At 33.5% G+C, this 17,966-nt stretch overlaps 1 protein-coding gene across 6 annotated transcripts in view; it reads left to right on the top strand.

Moving 5' to 3' along the window:
• Window positions 1–17,470, top strand: part of OXR1 (oxidation resistance 1) — a 411,904-nt gene extending 394,434 nt beyond the window's left edge. For 3 of the 6 annotated variants that reach the window (XM_008054356.1, XM_021710493.1, XM_008054376.2), the window contains 6 exons: window positions 2,238–2,318; window positions 4,177–4,302; window positions 5,079–5,231; window positions 7,061–7,156; window positions 8,810–8,883; window positions 15,514–17,470. In XM_008054356.1, coding sequence (XP_008052547.1) covers window positions 2,238–2,318; window positions 4,177–4,302; window positions 5,079–5,231; window positions 7,061–7,156; window positions 8,810–8,883; window positions 15,514–15,649 — 666 coding nt within the window. In that variant the 3' untranslated portion in view covers window positions 15,650–17,470. The remainder of the gene's footprint in view (window positions 1–2,237; window positions 2,319–4,176; window positions 4,303–5,078; window positions 5,232–7,060; window positions 7,157–8,809; window positions 8,884–15,513) is intronic. The other 3 variants (XM_008054364.1, XM_021710495.1, XM_008054370.1) reach the window with 1 other exon arrangement.
• Window positions 17,471–17,966: the final 496 nt, after the last annotated feature.

Genomic DNA, 17,966 nt, shown 5'->3' with positions numbered 1-17,966 from the left:
CTTATCTTATTTATGAAAATAAACACTTACAAAAAATACTTTCTTTGTGTGAGGGTCCTTTGTTAAAGGTCTTAGTTTCCTCAACTGCACCCCTACTAAGTGGCAGTGTATTGGGATATTTTAGAGAAATGTATCCTTTTTTTTTTTTTTTTTTTTTTACTTAGGTTGACTCTTTTGGGTAAAGTATACTCTACCAAGAGTATAAAAATTACTATGACTAATTAATTTTGAGAAAATGAAGTATATTTCTGTACTCAAGTTCAAATCTTATTTTGTATTAATTTATAGACTTTGTTTTTGATAGTCTTCTGCATCTTCACTCATCAGGACATAAGTAAATATTTAGGGTTAAAGAATCAGTGAGTATATGAGTCCTAGAAAAGAATACAATTAAAGATATATATAGATGACAAAGGTAGTTTGTTGACATTAGAGAAACTATTACTTTATCAAATGTTATAAGCTTTGAGTTATAATGGCAGTTTATTGTTCTCATTAGTAGCTCCTACTCTCAGTGATCCTCATACAATTAAATTATAATGGATCCCTTTTGTGAGCATATTGTAATATTATTTCCATCTAGGAAGCATGTTTAATATAGTAAAAAAAAAAAGTTTTTTTTTTTAATTGGTGTAAGATCAGTGTTAATTGGAGGAATAGAAGGACTGCAGAGGAGTAGATAAGTCTTATGATTTGAGAATTCTTGTCTAGAAGACTCTTGATTAGATTGAAGGCCATGGAAGAAAGAAAAGCATAATTGGCCATTAAATATTTTGTAGAGATCTTTTTTGCTGACCATAAAAAAAAAGCAAAGTCATGATTTTTTTCTTTTCTCATGTATTTCATAACTTTCAATAAATTTATGTAGCTTTTCATAGTTTCCTTGATGTTTGCTGGTAGTCAATTCTTTTTGTTGGCTAGAACAAAGCCTTTTATTTTATTTATTTTTTATTTGATTTTATATTATTTTAGAGTTGTGGGGTACAAGTGAGCATTTGCTGCATAAGTAGGCTGCATGCAGGTGAAGTTTGGGCTTCTAGCTGTCCCTCTCTCCTCTTAGTAGTGGACCAGGTACCCATTGTGTTGCCACTCACCTCCCTCCCTTCTTCCTTCCTCCTTCCCCTAGTAATGCCCAGCATCTTCCAAACCCACCCTTGTACTAGTGTGACTACTTAGAACAAAGCCTTTTAAGACCTAAATTAGAAGTCTAAACTCATTATGGGCAAATTGGTTTAACTGCATTTTCTGGTCAGAGTCTCTACACATAGTCTGTTCTGACTGATCATAAGTGAAATTAGTCATGTCTCAGAGAATCAGCACATGTTTGTGACACCACTAGAGCCAGTGTATTGTGGTAACTGTTTTTAGAATTATGTCTTGATCTGAAAAAACTGTACTTACTGTGTTGACCTGAGGAAACGTGTCTATTTGTGTGGATTTTCTGTGATAGTGTTTTTTTGTTGTATATGGCTTTCAAATTCAGCACTATTTAAGAGACTAGTCTTAAATAGTCTTTCTTTAGGAAGTTAACATGTAGGAAGTTTTAGTCACAAGTAACTGCTATAGTGCAAACCACAGATAAATAGGGGGAAAAGTCATTTCAAAAGACTAAAGCAGACATGCCTAAGAAGGTACTATTGATTAGACATGCTTTTGAAAATCTAATTTTCTACTTTCTAGGGCAAATTTTCTTGGTTTTTAAAATGTACTTCATTTCTTTTTTTTACCCCTCTCCTCTCTCTGTTTTCTGATACAGATGGGATTGTTTGTCGCCTTTGCTAGAAGAAATGCTTTCATCATGACCATTAGGATATATTTGAGCTCATCTGATTTGGAGGGGGATAGTTGAAACTACCACTTTCTTTGTAAACTCATTACAAGATCATTTGGATTTTAGATGTTATTGTTGATGTTATCAAATCACATTATGTTTTAAATAGTGTTTTCTGTATTCAAAAAACAATTTGTGTACTAAATAAATTGAATCTATATGAAGGAGTTCATAAAATAAACCTTACCTTGTCAACTAGTAGATGTAGTGATAAAACTCATTTAATATGTATTTCACTTTGATATATAAATCTCTTGGATTTTCAGTATTGAGTGGGGAAAGAAATCCTGATCACAGTTCTCTTTTCCCATTTTAATTTATCCTTTTTTTTTCATTTTTTTTTTCTTTTTGCTATTTTTTTTTTCAACTGTCAGTGGAATTATTGTCTTCCTGTCTCCATATTCAGGTAGTGTCAGTGGCTGAGTATCACCGCAGGATCGATGCTCTAAATACTGAAGAACTGCGCACACTCTGCAGACGTCTCCAGGTGCCCCCTTCAGTAGTTTAAACCCCTTCAGAGATTAAATATTCCATTTTTAGTGTCCTTTGTCAGGGCAAATCTTAAATTTTTAAGGATTTGTTTTGACTGCAACACTAAACCCATCCGAAAATTTCTTTTTGATTTAAAAATTGTGGTATTGCTTTGAAGAGCTATAGGATTATCTTTTCTGTCATCTTTGCATTTGAAAAGTATTCTGAAGAATTTTCTGTCACTTCAGAACTCTCCTCAATACTGTGTGGTTCTTTGAGTGATGAGGAGTTTTCATTTAATTTTAATATTGGAAGAATGTCTTTGGTTTTGAGATTGACTCTTTACTAAACAGAATCTGAAAGCTGTGGTACTACGGGAAAATTTTTTTTAAATTTTAATGGATAGTAATGCTTGAATATTTTCTTTAAGGCTATTTCAGGTGTATAAATCCCAAATCTAATGTCTTAATGGGATGAATTGTTTTGTTCTTGAGGCATTCCTGGTTTGCATTTGAAATACTTTCAAATAGTGTTAGTTTAGGTTAGGCACCAGAACTAAATAAATTATTTTAAATTGTATGAAATAATCTATGTGATTTCTTAGAAACAAAAAACGTGATTCAATTAAAAACTCACTTCAGTTTTGTCTGTTTGTGTTTCCTTCTATTTTAATAAGATATGCTTTTATGGCTTTTTAGACCTACTGAATTTTTTCTTTTCTTTTAATGCTTCTAATGCTGCCTTGGATTTCTTTCTTTTTTATTATTTTTAACCTTTCACATCATCAAAATTAGGGTAAAACATGATGATGATGTGAAAGAATTAATATTTAGCTTCTCATCAAAATCAATACAGTTCTTGTACATGTATTGGTTGCAAATATATGCCATTCAGGTTTGGTAAGAAATCTGTTAATGGAACAAATGATTTAGCAAGATTTCATTTCACAGTCACCGAACATTGCTGCGTTTTAGTTATCTGCTCCAATAGAATTCTGCATATTTTCCAATTTAAATGATTCATCAATAATAGATATGTTCCATGTCTTTTATTTTCTAGTGTTATTGTGCTTTATATATTAATCTATACACTTTATATAAAAAGTAAGCATCAACTAAATAGATTGTATGTAGTAAGCTTTTTTTATTCAGTCAACATTTTTATTACTGTAAGAATATCAGTGAGATTATTTTCATCAAACAAAAGCATATATTGTTTTCAATGCATCAGATTGATATAATTTTAAAAGTTGATTTGTGAACAAACTAACTTTAAGATTTATTGGTTTGTCCAACTATATTAAAAACAATTCAGTGTTTAGAAAGTAAAAAAAGAAAATGAAAGAATTTTCTTAAAACAATGGTAAACCTTTTCAATGAAATAAGTAAACACACACACATACCCCCTCCAATGAATAAAAAAAGTCATAGTTTTAATTCCAGTTTTTTTTACATTAAAATTTTGGCACCCAGGAAGTTTTCATACTTATTTTTGACAAATTTTGTTTTTAGCATGAAAAAACTAATAGTTTGTATTTTAAATAGTGCAAACAGAAAGCTAACTAGCTGGCTGAATTTGCTCTTCAAAGGCTAAATTAAAGTTTTTACATGTAGCTACCTCCTTTTACACAAAACATGGGGGTTTATTGTTCACTGCTTATGTAATGGATGAGAAAATGTCTGCTTATTGTTATAAAACCATTTTCCACATTGAATACACCATTTATAGTAGATAAGGCATCTTTGCCATATAAAATCTTAATTTAAAGCTTTATCCACCTTATCTAAGGTATAAAATTTTATCTCAAAAAGCTGAAATTTTTGAAATCATGTTACAATTTTATATTAAGTTGCTGCTGCTGTTGACTTTTTTAGATTACTACAAGGGAAGACTTAAATTCAAAGCAGGTTGCTCCTGTGAAAGCCGACCTGGAGTCTGAATCTTTTCGACCAAACTTAAGTGATCCCAGTGAACTTCTACTGCCAGATCAAATTGAAAAGGTATGACGTGCCCACACGTGCACTTTTCCGAGTATGGGTATATACCCATGAGAGTAAACAGCCTTATTTCAGTTGTTTCTGAAGCAGCAAGGTTACTGCTACTACTGTTCCACCTCAGAGAAAAGAAAAAGTGAGCCAAATATCACGACTAGTGTTAATAGAAGGTATTAGGAGATTTAGGTACGCAGACATTAAAAAAAGTAACTATAACAATTAGGTGAGATACTATAATAGCCAATATTTGTTTTATTCTTGTGTGCTGGCTATTGCTCTATGTGTATTATCTCATATAGTTATTAAAACAGGTGTGGGAGTTGGACACTCTTATTGTGCACATTTTTTAATAAGTGAAAACATTGGGAGCATAGAGAGATAAGTAACTTGTTCAAGTTTACACAGCTACTAAATATCAAAGCTTGATTTCTAACTCTGATAGTCTTTCTTCAGAGTCCATTATTTGAGAAATACTTTAATAATCTAATAGTTCATCCAGTATTTTTATTAATTTGTGCAAAAGGCATAAGTAATCCATGTTTCTTGTTTCTGTTATACTCTGGGTCAGACTTGGCATGATTCTTTTTTTTCCTAATGGACAAGTAATATTTTATGCTGAGAAATGTGTAATATTTTCCAAGCATTTCAGTATCTTTGAGAATGATAAATTGTTCTGTTATTTTTGTATTCTACTTTTTTTATAAGTACAATTAAATGGGCATCAGTGTGGTATTATTGAACAATAAGCTATCAAGTAAATGCTAACATTTTGTTTGTCAAAGCTTACCAAGCATCTTCCACCAAGAACAATTGGTTATCCATGGACTCTTGTTTATGGTACCGGAAAGCATGGCACAAGCTTGAAGACCCTTTATCGAACAATGACTGGTTTAGATACCCCAGTGCTGATGGTGATTAAAGACAGTGATGGGCAGGTATGGAAAACTAACTGCATAGACTCCTTATCCTTTGAAAAGATTACAGTAACAGTAACTTTTAGCATATTCCTTTGACAAAAATTATTTCACCAGGACATTTTGTTGTTTAAGCAATAATTTGGGGGTTCTTTTAACATGTAAGGCAATGCCGAATGTTACAAAGGTTAGATATGAGTATGAATAATTAAGAGTTCCTGCCTTCAAAGAGATTGTAGTGTGGTAGAACATGTAAGTATACCAATATCTCTGATGCTTAACAGAATACACTAAATGTAGCACAAACCCAGAAAGAATGAATAAGAGTTTAGAATAAGAGTTGCTCATATCTGTTTGGGGGAGATAAGAATGAGGATCATGGAAAGGGTGGAAACTGACTGTCCTGAAGCGTGAGTAAAGTTTTGATAAAGATAATTGTGTGAAGGTGATAGCAAGAACAGAACCACAGATAAGGGAGAGATGCGTTTTGTTGCTGAAATGGTAAGTTTACCAATCACTTACCAGCATTGGCAAGTAATGAGAGAGTGAGATATGAGATAGCAATATTAACTAAAACAAAACAAAGCATTAGTACAACTAACACCTTTAGTGTGTTTTTAATGTGCTTGGCACTTAATTAATCATTTTATATGCATAATGTTATTGAATCATCAGAGCCCTATGATTTCGATACTGATGAATTAACTATGACTTAACAAGGTTTATCAGCTTGCCCAAGGTTACATACCCAAGAAAAGGTATTTGCACCAGTGAAGATGAATGAACTTTACTACACGAATAGATAAGTGTTACAAATATGATATTGAATTAAAAATCACACACTAAAGAGTAACTTTCTTATGATTTCATTTATAAATGACCAAAACAAATCTATGATATCAGGATAGTGCCTTCCTTTAGAGAGGTGGGGCCATAGATGAGAGGTGGCAAAAGGATCACTTCTAGAGTGCTAATCAAGTCTTGTTTCTTGGTCAGAATAACTTATGGGACTATGCTTTGTGATCATTCTAAATTGAGCTATACATTTATATTTTGTATCTTTCCTATAATATATATGAAATAGCCTTTCAATAAAAGGAAATCTTTTAAAAATTAAGGCTATAGAGATACAGTTGCAGGAGGTACAGTAACTGTAAAGATCATCTGTCAAACTCTCTGCACACCTGTGATGTGGAAACTTAGAGAATTGAAATGGCTAGATCAGGTCTCTTATTCATTCATTCTCTCATTAGGCCATCTTCTGTGTATCTTGTACTATGTAACACCTTTGGGTTGAAGAGCAGAATAATTCAGACCCAACACAAGCCCTTATGGAGTTTACTGTCTGATGATGAAGAAAACAAAACATACTTTTTAAAAGGAATATAATGTCTACTTGTAAATGAAGGATTTTTGTTTTTCTAAATGCTATAATGTCACAGCAACAGGTTATCCTTTTAGTACATTCATTGTATATATAATTCTCCTGAAATGTGTTAAACACTTTTTAACATTGTCTGTTTAATGACTATTATAATCATTAAGAAGATTTCAAAACTAGAGAAAATCTTTTTTCCCCCCATTGAGAAACTGATACTTTGTATTTGACAATAATGTGAATTATTTAGCAACTGATTATTTTTCCATTTTTAAGTACAAAAAGATACCACAGTTTTTCCATTTTTAAGTACAAAAAGATACAATAGTTTTAGATACAACTGTTTCTGAAAAGACAAAAAAACAGATTTCTGCTTTTCCATTTTATTTAAACATATATGATGAGATAATGCTTATTGAAACAAATTAACAATCATGTCATTGAACATGCCTTTTTTTTTTTTAATTCTTAGGTTTTTGGTGCATTAGCATCTGAGCCATTTAAAGTGAGTGATGGCTTTTATGGTACTGGAGAGACCTTTGTTTTTACATTCTCTCCAGAGTTTGAGGTAAGGACAACTATTCCTATATTCTGTTTATAAAGACATGGCATAAATGAAAAGAACATATACTTTGAAGTCATGCACACTTGCACTTGACTTCTATCTCTGCCTTTTACTGATAACTTCGCTTTTCTTTTACTGTTTTCAGTTTCAACTTTTCTGTAGATGGAATGGGGGATTATAAAATGTCATAGGGTTGTTTTAAAATTAAATGAGAATTGTATATATATTCAACACTTGACGTGGCACTGGACGCAAATCACGGACTCAACGATATACATTATAAGTACTGTTCTACTTATGAATTGTCATTTTAAAATTTCTAGAATTTCTATTACTTATTTTTAGTAACTAAGTTTAATAATAGTCTCGGAAACTTAAGAAAATAAGTTATTTTAATTTAAATCAAAAGTAATTAACTGATTTCTTTTTCTTTAACCCATGTAGCTATCTTTACTTTGGATTGACTAATTTAAATTGAATACATTCTAATACCAATAAGGTCTAAAATGTAAAGGTAAATGAATTTTAGTGAATGTGTCACTCTTCTTAAAATAGTACATTTCCAACATTTCATATGCATTGAAGTTTGGCATGTCAAACGTTCCCTAAGAGATAAAATTATATTTTAATCTTGAGAAAAGGAATCAACACTATTGGTTTAAAAAAATAAAAAAGAGTGGTCTTTAGGAGCAGTTTCTATAATGAACAAAAAGAGAAGAATTTAGTTATACAGTAGAAGTTATCTTAACAAACTTGTATTTAAGTAGTTTATGTTAACCAGTACTTTCCATTCCTTCCATAAAAGATATCAACTGATAACTGTATATAATTGAAAGCTCATCATTGTTAAATTTTTCTGAGCTTCAGTTGTACTTATTCTTAAACCTTTCTGTGCTGTAGCTACCTGGTAACTATAATAATGTAATTAAATGTTATATAACTATGAAAATAGGAGCTTTAAAAGAATTTTTCATTGAAAACTGTAATGAATACTTTTGAAAAACTTGATAAAGTTAAGATGCTAGAAATTGCTGGTACAATAAGTTTAGTTAAAACCTTCATGAAAGGTTAGAAAAAATATTTAAGAATATTAATGTCTAGATCTCAGATCACATATGTTTTTAAGTTCTCACGTGTTGTTTAAAGAAATTGAAACTGAAAATCATAAATGCCCATCATGGGCATGGTTTATATATGAATGATGACCATTAAATTTATACCAAAAGAAAATAACTTGACCCTATATCAAAATATTAAAATTTCATCACAAATTAATATACAATTGTGTTTAATATTAAAATAAAAGTTAATGGCTTATCAGTTTTTGTTAAACTGATTATCTACTTTCTTCAACTTTTTCCATTAACCATCCAACTCTCGGTACCTATAGAATAAGAAGACAGACATATTACGAATAGTTAACAAGATCTGAGAAACTGGAATTGAAGGTGGTGTTATAGTAGAGCATGCACTTTCAAATTTAGTCATACAAACATTGAAACCCAAACTACCAGACCCTTCTGTGCCAAGCGTTTTGTGTTGTTATTCATATTACTATCAATCTAGGCTCTGTGAACTCTTTTGTGATTTAGAGAACTAATTCTGTATGAAAACCATTTTCATTTATATATTTAAAACTTTTTTTCATTTATATAGGTCTTTAAGTGGACAGGAGATAATATGTTTTTCATCAAAGGAGACATGGATTCACTAGCTTTTGGTGGTGGAGGGTAAGTCTCATGAACATTTCATCATGAGATTTTAAAAGAAACTTTAAAAATGTATTTGGTTTATTTATAAAATCAATTCTCTTCAGAAAGTTTTGAATTAAAATTCAAATTTGTGTATTATAAAAAAGTATAATATATATGCAAGAAGGTGCTCAGGTGTAGTATTTGAAATTATTGGTAGAGTATTTGTTTCTTCATTTAAAAACGTTGTTTAGTTGATTCACTTTTGATTAAAACCTATCTTTTTATTTAGAGTACAGTGGCTCTTTGATGTTTAAAAAGGAAATATCCAGGTACTTTGAACATCTCAGATTTTCAAGTAACCATGATGAAATGATTTCCCCAGTGTGTAGAACGGGTTCATTTGTTTCAATGTTATTCTATTCTGGAGACCATTTGGATTGATATTTTAGAAAATCGTGGAAATTGATTTCTGCCAAAAATTTTAATCATCCCTCAAGTTTTCAGGGGTTTTTTTTGTTGTTGTTTTTTGGGGGTTTTTTTGAGTTGGAGTCTCACTCTGTCGCCCAGACTGGAGTGCAGTGGCCGCTCCCGGCCACCACAGCCTCGCCTGCTGGGCTCCGACGATCCTTCCGCCTCAGACTTCCAAGTAGCCGGAATTACAGGCATGCGCTACCACGCCTGACTGATTTTTTGATTTATTGTAGAGATGAGGTCTCGCTGCCCAAGCGGGTCTCAAACCCGCGGGCTCAGGCAATCCACTCACCTCAGTCTCCCAAAGGCACGGGATTACAGGCTGAGCCACCGAGCCCGGCTCAGGGTTTTTTTTGTTTGTTTGTTTTGTTTTTAACACTATGAATCAGTCAATAACTTGATTTTTTGGCATTCTAAGCATACTCTGAAACTTTGCTTTATTTTGGTGTCTCAACCTCATTTAGTCTTTACAATATTTGGAGGTAGCATGTACAGCTATCTCCCAGTCTGGACTTCTCAAATAGTTCTTAGCAAGAATCAATTCTTTCTTTGATATTTCTTTCTTTCCTTAAGTATTAAACATAGGCATGCTAAATAATTTTCAGACTAGTAAATATGTTAAATTATTTGTATCCCTCAGCTGAGGATATATAATGATAATTTATTCAGATGCAGAATCTTTTTAGCCTTCAAGAATACTCGTCATCCCAGGTGATTCCAACAAATTTTCTTACAACTTCTCTATAAATAGGTGTTTGGAGGAGATGATTTCAGTGATTAAAAATGATTATGGTTATTATACCTTTCTCTGTTATTTTTAGTTGGACTCAGCACCTTTTTATGGGAGTGGTGTCATTCAGCCCTCCCCCAAATGATACTCTTAAGTGTGATTCTGTTAGCTCTCCAAGAAGGCCTCATAGACAAGAGGTATATAATTTTGAGCAGTTGACCAGACAGAGTAGCTCATGCCTATAATCCCAGCACTTTGGGAGTCCAGGGTGGGAGGATCGCTTGAGGCCAGGAGTTTGAGACCTGCCTTGGCAACGTAGTAAGACCTTGTCTTTAAAAGAAAAAAAAAAGCCAGACTCAGTGGCTCAGCCTATAATCCCGTGCCTTTGGGAGGCTGAGGTGAGTGGATTGCCTGAGCCCACGGGTTCGAGACCCGCCTGGGCAACTTGACGAGACCTCATCTCTACAATAAATCAAAAATGAGCTGGGCGTGGTAGCGTGCACCTGTAGTTCCAGCTACTTGGAAGGCTGAGGCGGAAGGATTGCTGGAGCCCAGCAGGTCGAGGCTGCAGTAGCCGGGAGCGGCCACTGCACTCCAGTCTGGGTGACAGAGTGAGACTCCAACTCAAAAAAAGAAAAAAAAATTATTTAGCCAGGCATGGTGGTGTGTGTCTGTAGTTGCAGCTACTTGGGAGGCTGAGGTGAAAGAATCTCTTGAGCCCAGCAGTTTGAGGCTGCAGTGAGCTATGATCACGCCGCTGCCTAGACAACAGAGCAAGACCCTGTCTCTAAAATCATTGTAGTAGTAATTTCAAAGTTATTGTGGGTTTTCTGAATCTTTGAAAATAACAATGCCATTCGATGGCTACTGTACCTAGATTTCTATTGTATGGTATGATTCCACAAAACTAAACTAACCATTGGGTCACTTAGTAACAAATTAAGGTGAGTTTTCAGTCTTTGAAGAAGAGTACAGGTTCAGAAAACAGAAGCTATAGAGATTTTAAGCACAAGGCCCCCAAAAGGCAAAATCATGATGTGATATCTCTGGAGTCAAATAGACCTGATTCAGATACCACCTTCCACATATGCTACTATGTGTAACCTTTATCAAATTTCCTAACAGATCTTAGAAATTAGCCTGCCTTTAATGGAGATTGTAAGAAATTCACAAAGATATAATCTCTGTACAAATTCTAGTATACATAGTAGGTACTCAACAAGTGATAACCACCTTTACTCATTTCCTTCCATCCAACATCATCTGTCCCTTCTGACAGCACAGAAAGAGTTCAGCCTCCAGTGTTATAGGATGTATGAATTACATGATGTTAATTAAAGATTTAGAATACTACTTTTATTCTCAGAAAGTCATATGCATCATCTTTGAAAGCATTGCTCATATAAAAATATACTTCCTGTGTGTTTTACCGGGGACAGATCTATAACCCTTGAATACATTTGCTTAAATGTTAGGATGGTCACAAACCCCTTTGAAATGCTGATGAGGCTGGGCTTGGTGGCTCAACCTGTAATCCCAGCACTTTGGGAGGCCACGGCGAGTGGATTGCCAGAACCTGAAGGTTCAAGACCAACCTGGGCAACTTGGCAAGACCTCTTCACTACAATAAATCAAAATTTAGTCGGGCGTGGTAGCCTGTAGTTCTGGCTAGTTGGAAGGCTGAGGCAGAAGGATCACCAGAGCCCAGCAGGTCGACGCTGGAGTGGCTCTGAGTGTGCCACTGCACTCCAGCCTGGGTGACGGAGTGAGACTCCAACTGAAAAAAAAAAAAAAAAGAAGAGAAATGATGAAATGCTAAGGAGCTCATCATGTTAAAATAATATACAAACCAAAATTTTAATATGCTATTAAGGAATTGGCAAAATCTCTAAAGCTTTCAGTCAGGGATTCAGAAAATTCAGTGTATTTTGGAAATAACCCACTTATACTTAGTAATAAGTCTTATTACAGAATTAATGTCATTCATGAGAGTATTGAAGGTCAATTATGAGGTAGTTCTTAGATCTAGTCATCTGAGAATACAACTAAATGTCTAAGCCCTTTTTTAAACCCTTTCATATTTAACAAAAAGGAGGAATTGTACAAAGAAGTTTGATGCTTTGTATTCTCCTTTCTATTAGATTGACTGTGATAGCTCCCACTTAAAGACATATGGATTCAGATATTTCTTTAAAGGCATATTGATGCCATTAAATATATTAGAGACTCTACAAGTCTATTATCTACTATCCTAAGGCGGTAAACTTTTGCATTCAAATACAGTTTCTAATTTAGCTTTGTGTTTTCCAGTGTCAGTTTCTGATGCGTGATAAATGCACATTTAAAATCGAACAAATAAATCGAACAACTTCAATCTGAACAATAAAAGATTATGACTTCTTCTCAGGGGCTGGTGAGGCATTTTGGGGATCAACCTTATTTACACTGCTTCCATATCATAGACTCTGGACTGGCATAATTTTCAGAATCGTCTTGTATCTTAGCAAAGTACTGTTTTCATTTGTAGAGGAGGTTCTTTAAAACCTCATTACTGTTTATCCCATTACAGTTTATTAATTTCTGTGATGTTAGTTCTTTTTCTGAATGGCACTGGGTGATCTTTTTACCTGGTTGTTGTGAGTAACCATACTGATAACTGATAACCATAGTATTCTGTTTTGTTGTAAAGTACCAACTCTTTCAGGAACCATTCTACATGGTCAGCATAGCCATCCTCTGCTTAAACAGAAATACATCTCTATATTTAGAAACCATATATATAATGAATATGTGTTAACTTATATCTGAGGCTATTTTTTCTTTTCTTTCTGTCTTTTTTTTTTGAACTGAAGTCTCATTCCCTCACCCACACTGGAGTGCAGTGACATGCTCACGGTCACCCAGCGTCAACTTGCTGGGCTCAGGCGATCCTTCCGCCTCAGCCTTCCAAGTAGTCAGATCTACGGGCATGTGCTACCATACCTGGCTAATACTTATTTATTTATTCATTGGTTGGTTGGTTGGTAGACTGATTGTAGAGCTGAAGTCTTGCCAAGTTGCCTGGGCTGGTCTCGAGCCCATGGGCTCAGACAATCCACTCACCTTAGTCTCCCAAAGTGCTGGGATTACAGGCTGAGCCCCCGAGCCCGGCCTGTTTTTTTCTTTATTTCAATGACTTTGGGGGATACAAATAGTTTTCAGTCTGGCTTAAGTGTATCCATCACTCTTACCTGTTCACATTGTACCTAATAGGTAAGTCTTCATTCCCCCACTTCTTCTTCTCTTCCCCCTTCTAAGTCTCCAGTGTCCATTATACCATTGTCTGTGTCTTTGTGGATGCTTAGTTTAGCTTCCACTTATAGGTGAGAACATGGAGTGTTTGGTTTTCTGTTCCTAAGTTAGTTCACTTAGGATGTTCTCCAATTCTATCCCAGTTTCTGAAAAGGTATTATTTCATTGTTTTTAATAGCTGAATAGTATTCCATAGTGAATATATACCACAATTTCATTATCCACTAATCAGTTCATGGGCATTTAGGTTGATTCCACGTCTTTGAAATTGTGACTTGTGTTGTGATGAACATGCAGGTACAGGTGTCTTTGTTATATAACAACCTCTGTTCCTTTGGGTAGATACCTAGTATTGGGATTGCTGGATCAAATGGTAGATCTACTTTTAGTTCTCTGAGAAATCTCCATACTGATTTCCATAGAGATTTCACTACTTTCCACTCCCACCAATAGTATATGTGTTCCCTTTTCTCCACATCTGGGCCAACAGCTATTGTTTTTAGATTTTTTTAATGACGGCCATTCTGACCTGTATAAGATGTTATTTCTTTGTGGTTTTGATTTGCATTTCCTTGACAATGTGAGCATTTTTCCATGTTTATTGCCCACTTGTATATCTTTTTTTTTTTTTGAGAGATGTCTGTTTATGTTGTTTGCCCACTTTTTAATGTAGTTATTTGCTTTTTTCTCGCTGATTTATTTGAGTTTTTTTGTAGATTCTGGATATTAGTCCTTTGTCAGATGTATAGCTTGTGAATATCTTCTCCCATTCTGTAGGTTGCCTGTTTGCTCTGTTGATTATTTCTTTTGTTGTGAAGGAGCTTTTTCGTTTAATTAAGTCTTACTTATTTTCATTTTTGTTGCATTCACTTTTGGGTTTTTAACCATACATTATTTTTCTAGGTCAGTATCCAGAAGAGTTTTTCCTAGGTTTTCTTCCAGGGTTTTTATGGCTTCTAGTCTGAAAATTTAAGTCTTTAATCCATCACAAGTTAATTTTTGTATATGGGGAGTGATAGGGATCAAATTTCTTTTTTGTTCATGTAGCTATCCAATTTTCCCAGCACCATTTGTTGAATAAAGTGTCCTTTCCCCAGTGTGTGTTTTTGTCTGCTTTGTCAAAGATCAGTTTGTTTTAGGTATTTGAGTTTATTTCTGGATTCTCTGTTCTGTTCTATTGGTCCATGTTCTGCTCTTGTACCATACTGTTTTGGTTACTGCAGTCTTGTAATATAATTTGAAGGCACATAATATGATGTCTCTAGCTTTGTTCTTTTTGCTTAGGATTGCTTTGGCTATTTTTGGTTCTATTAGTTTTAGGATTTCTATTCTAATTCTGTGAAAAATGATGTTGGTAGTTTGATAGGGATTTGTGTTGAATCTGTAGATTACTTTAGGCAGTATGACCATTTTAACAATGTTGATTCTTCCAATTCATGATAATGAGATGTTTTTCTGTTTATTTGTGTCCTCTGCAATTTCTTTCATCAGAGTTTTATAGTTCTCCTTGTAGAGATCGTTCACCTCCTTGGTTAAATATATTCCTAGGAATTTTAGCTTTTTGACTGCTATTGTAAATAGAACTGAGTTCTTGATTTGATTCTCAGCTTGGTCACTATTGATGTTTAGCAGTGCTACTACTGATTTGTGTGTGTTGATTTTATATCCTGAAACTTTTCAAATTCATTTATCAAGTCCAGGAGTCTTGTGGAGGAGACTTTAGGATTCTCTAGGTATAATATATACTCAATTATAGAGTATAGATATATCATTCCTTTATTTTGTTCCAAGATAGTGTTAAAAATCGTTCCTCTTCCATACAAGTCAGGTAACACGGTGATACCAAGTGACTCCTACTGGCAGCCTTAAAGGTCAGAAGTTATATTATAGCCATTATATATACATATATATATTTTTTTATAGCCATGTTTCAAAAACTATTTCTGTATAAAATTAATTTTAGAGACTCATTCTATTTTTTGGTCTATATTATAAGTGATTTTAGAATGGGATATGAGTAAAATAAAATAGCTTGTGTCAATGTAGAAAGGAATAGGGACGGTTTTGAAAAAAATTAGCAATTTTAGGATTGTTGGATATTGAAATGCCTCACTTAAATTGTTTTACAATTTAGGACATAAATATTATGAGATTATTGTTTTTATGTGTTGCAGAGGAGAATTTGCCCTTTGGCTTGATGGAGATCTCTACCATGGAAGAAGCCATTCTTGTAAAACGTTTGGGAATCATACGCTTTCTAAGAAGGAAGATTTCTTTATCCAAGACATTGAAATCTGGGCTTTTGAATAAATACAGTGTTCTCTGTCTTAGCAGGATAATGGCCCAAACCTGACATGGACAAGCATTCTTTGGAAAGTTCAAGAAGCAATACAGTGTAACATGTCACTCGTGCTTTAAACATTAGTGTGTATCATCATTTATTTCAGCTATAATATTGGAGTTTATTTTTCAAATCATGTTCCTGTCCCAGAGGTTTTCAGGTTCAGACCATGACCTGGGCCCATGTAGTAGTACTACAACAGCTTGGGTTTTGTCAGAGTTTGAGCAGCATTTTGGTCATATTGAAACCTCATTCTCAGTTCATGTTATCTCAGTCTCCTAATAGGATGGTGCTCTTTTGTTGAACCTATATTGGTTTATTATTATTTTTAACTACATTGATTCTTTTACCAGAGCAGTCTAATTGGGGCATCGAGGAAATGAAAAGTAGATACTTCTGTATCTGTGAGGTTGGCACAGGTGATCTGTGAGGTTGGCACGATAACATTTGGACTTGCTCATCATATTCTTATGAAGAAAAAAACAACATGCCAAAATAATACATACATCATAGACCACTTAGTTCTACTTTTGATTCACACTACAGCATTCTCTTTAATAATGTTGTAGGTATTCTCAGTTTCATTTTAATAAAAATGAAATTTGAGGGGAATTCTGGTTGCAGTAGACCATAGTACATCTGATCTGCAGGTTTGGGTACATGCTTTCCTCATTAAATTATCTGATAAAGAGTTACAAATGACAAAGGAGAATGAGAACTTAATGATTCTATTGGATTTAATATATTAAGCAAGAAAATATACTATTTACATATGTGTAGCTTAATAGGGCATTATCATAAGTATAAAAACTATGAAACAGATGCATATTTCTTCAACATATTGTGTCAGGTATACTGTTTTATAGTTTGATTGTTTTAGCCTTGTTGCACACCAACTCAAAATATAGGTTAATTCTGTTCAAATGGGGAAAAAAAAAACCTTGTGATTTTCTTTGAGTGGTATGTGCTATTAATTACCATTAGCATTTGCTCTTATAAAAAGGCAGTGATTATAGTTAGACAATATTGTAACTCAGTAGAATTGTTGAATATGCAAACTTACTGTCAAGTGACCTCAAAAAAACAAAGAAGAAAAGATAGAATACACTAGTAGTTCTTATCCTCTTTTGTAGGAAACCAATAATAAGCCATTGTGGCAATAATTCTTCGGTTAATTTCAGAGCTTTATGTTAAGCAAAAAAAAAAAAAAAAAATCCTGCTGTTATACATGTGACAGTGACTTTGTGCTGAAATTTCAGCTATTCCAGATAAACATTGTATATCTTGTAAATTAATGTTTAAAGGTAGTTTTGTTCTTATAGAAAGTGTCGATTGCCAGGTTGCTTATAGCACTTTAAATTATTCTAAAAATGAAATTATAAGCCAAATATGTTGGCTTAAGTAGATTTAGTTGTATAGCACTTATATATTTAGCTCTTTTGAAAGTTTAGATAATTATTTAAAGAAAACAATGCTAATGGAAAAGAAAATTTGATGTTCTGTTATAATATGCTGTTGCTGAATATTAATAGAAATACAGGGCATCAGTTCCTTGTCTATGTAAAGCTCTCTCATTATAAGTTAGTAACACTATATATAGATTAAATGTTTACAATATAGGGAATTGTAAATAAATATATCAGTTTTCCCCCCTTTGGTCTTCCACAGCAGTATTATTGTCTTTGTGGAGTTGACTAATCACAAAAAGGAAAAAAGGATCCTGTAATGAATTTCAACTACAATAAGGTCATAGTGGTGTATACCAAATAAAACTAAATACATAAATACAAGCATGAGTTTGGACTTATTGAATAATGACATTATATCTAAAAAAACTTTGGGTAAGCATACTACTATCTTTTGCATTTAAAAAAAATGCTTTTAATAGTATACAATTGTGGTTGTGTAGTGGTGGTGACAGTAAAAATTGAAAGATGCATTCAAATTGAGGGAGCACTACAGTTTAAAAAATGGAGATGGGAGAGGGACTCAACACACGGGATGTGCAAATTATCTGGTATTTTTTTCAATTATATTGTTTTCATTTTGAATGGAAAGTACATAATTAGATAAGCCCCATGTCGTGATCAGCTTTGTGTGTGCAATACACAAGAAATGCTTATTTTTTTTATCCCATAGGATCAGTTAACATTTAAGAGGAAGAATGACATCAAATTTATACTTTAGGAAAATATCTATAAAAAATAGATTAGAGAAAGGAAAAACTAGTGATGATGAGAATAATCAAACCTTTTGTAAAGTCCAGAGAAAAGAGGATGAGGCCTA

This window comes from Carlito syrichta, unplaced genomic scaffold (assembly GCF_000164805.1).
Source record: "Carlito syrichta isolate Samal-C Ts95f unplaced genomic scaffold, Tarsius_syrichta-2.0.1 Scaffold78725, whole genome shotgun sequence".
NCBI lineage: Eukaryota > Metazoa > Chordata > Mammalia > Primates > Tarsiidae > Carlito > Carlito syrichta.
The sequence above is the reverse complement of the archived record's forward strand: the minus strand, read 5'-3'. Positions and strand labels throughout refer to the sequence as shown.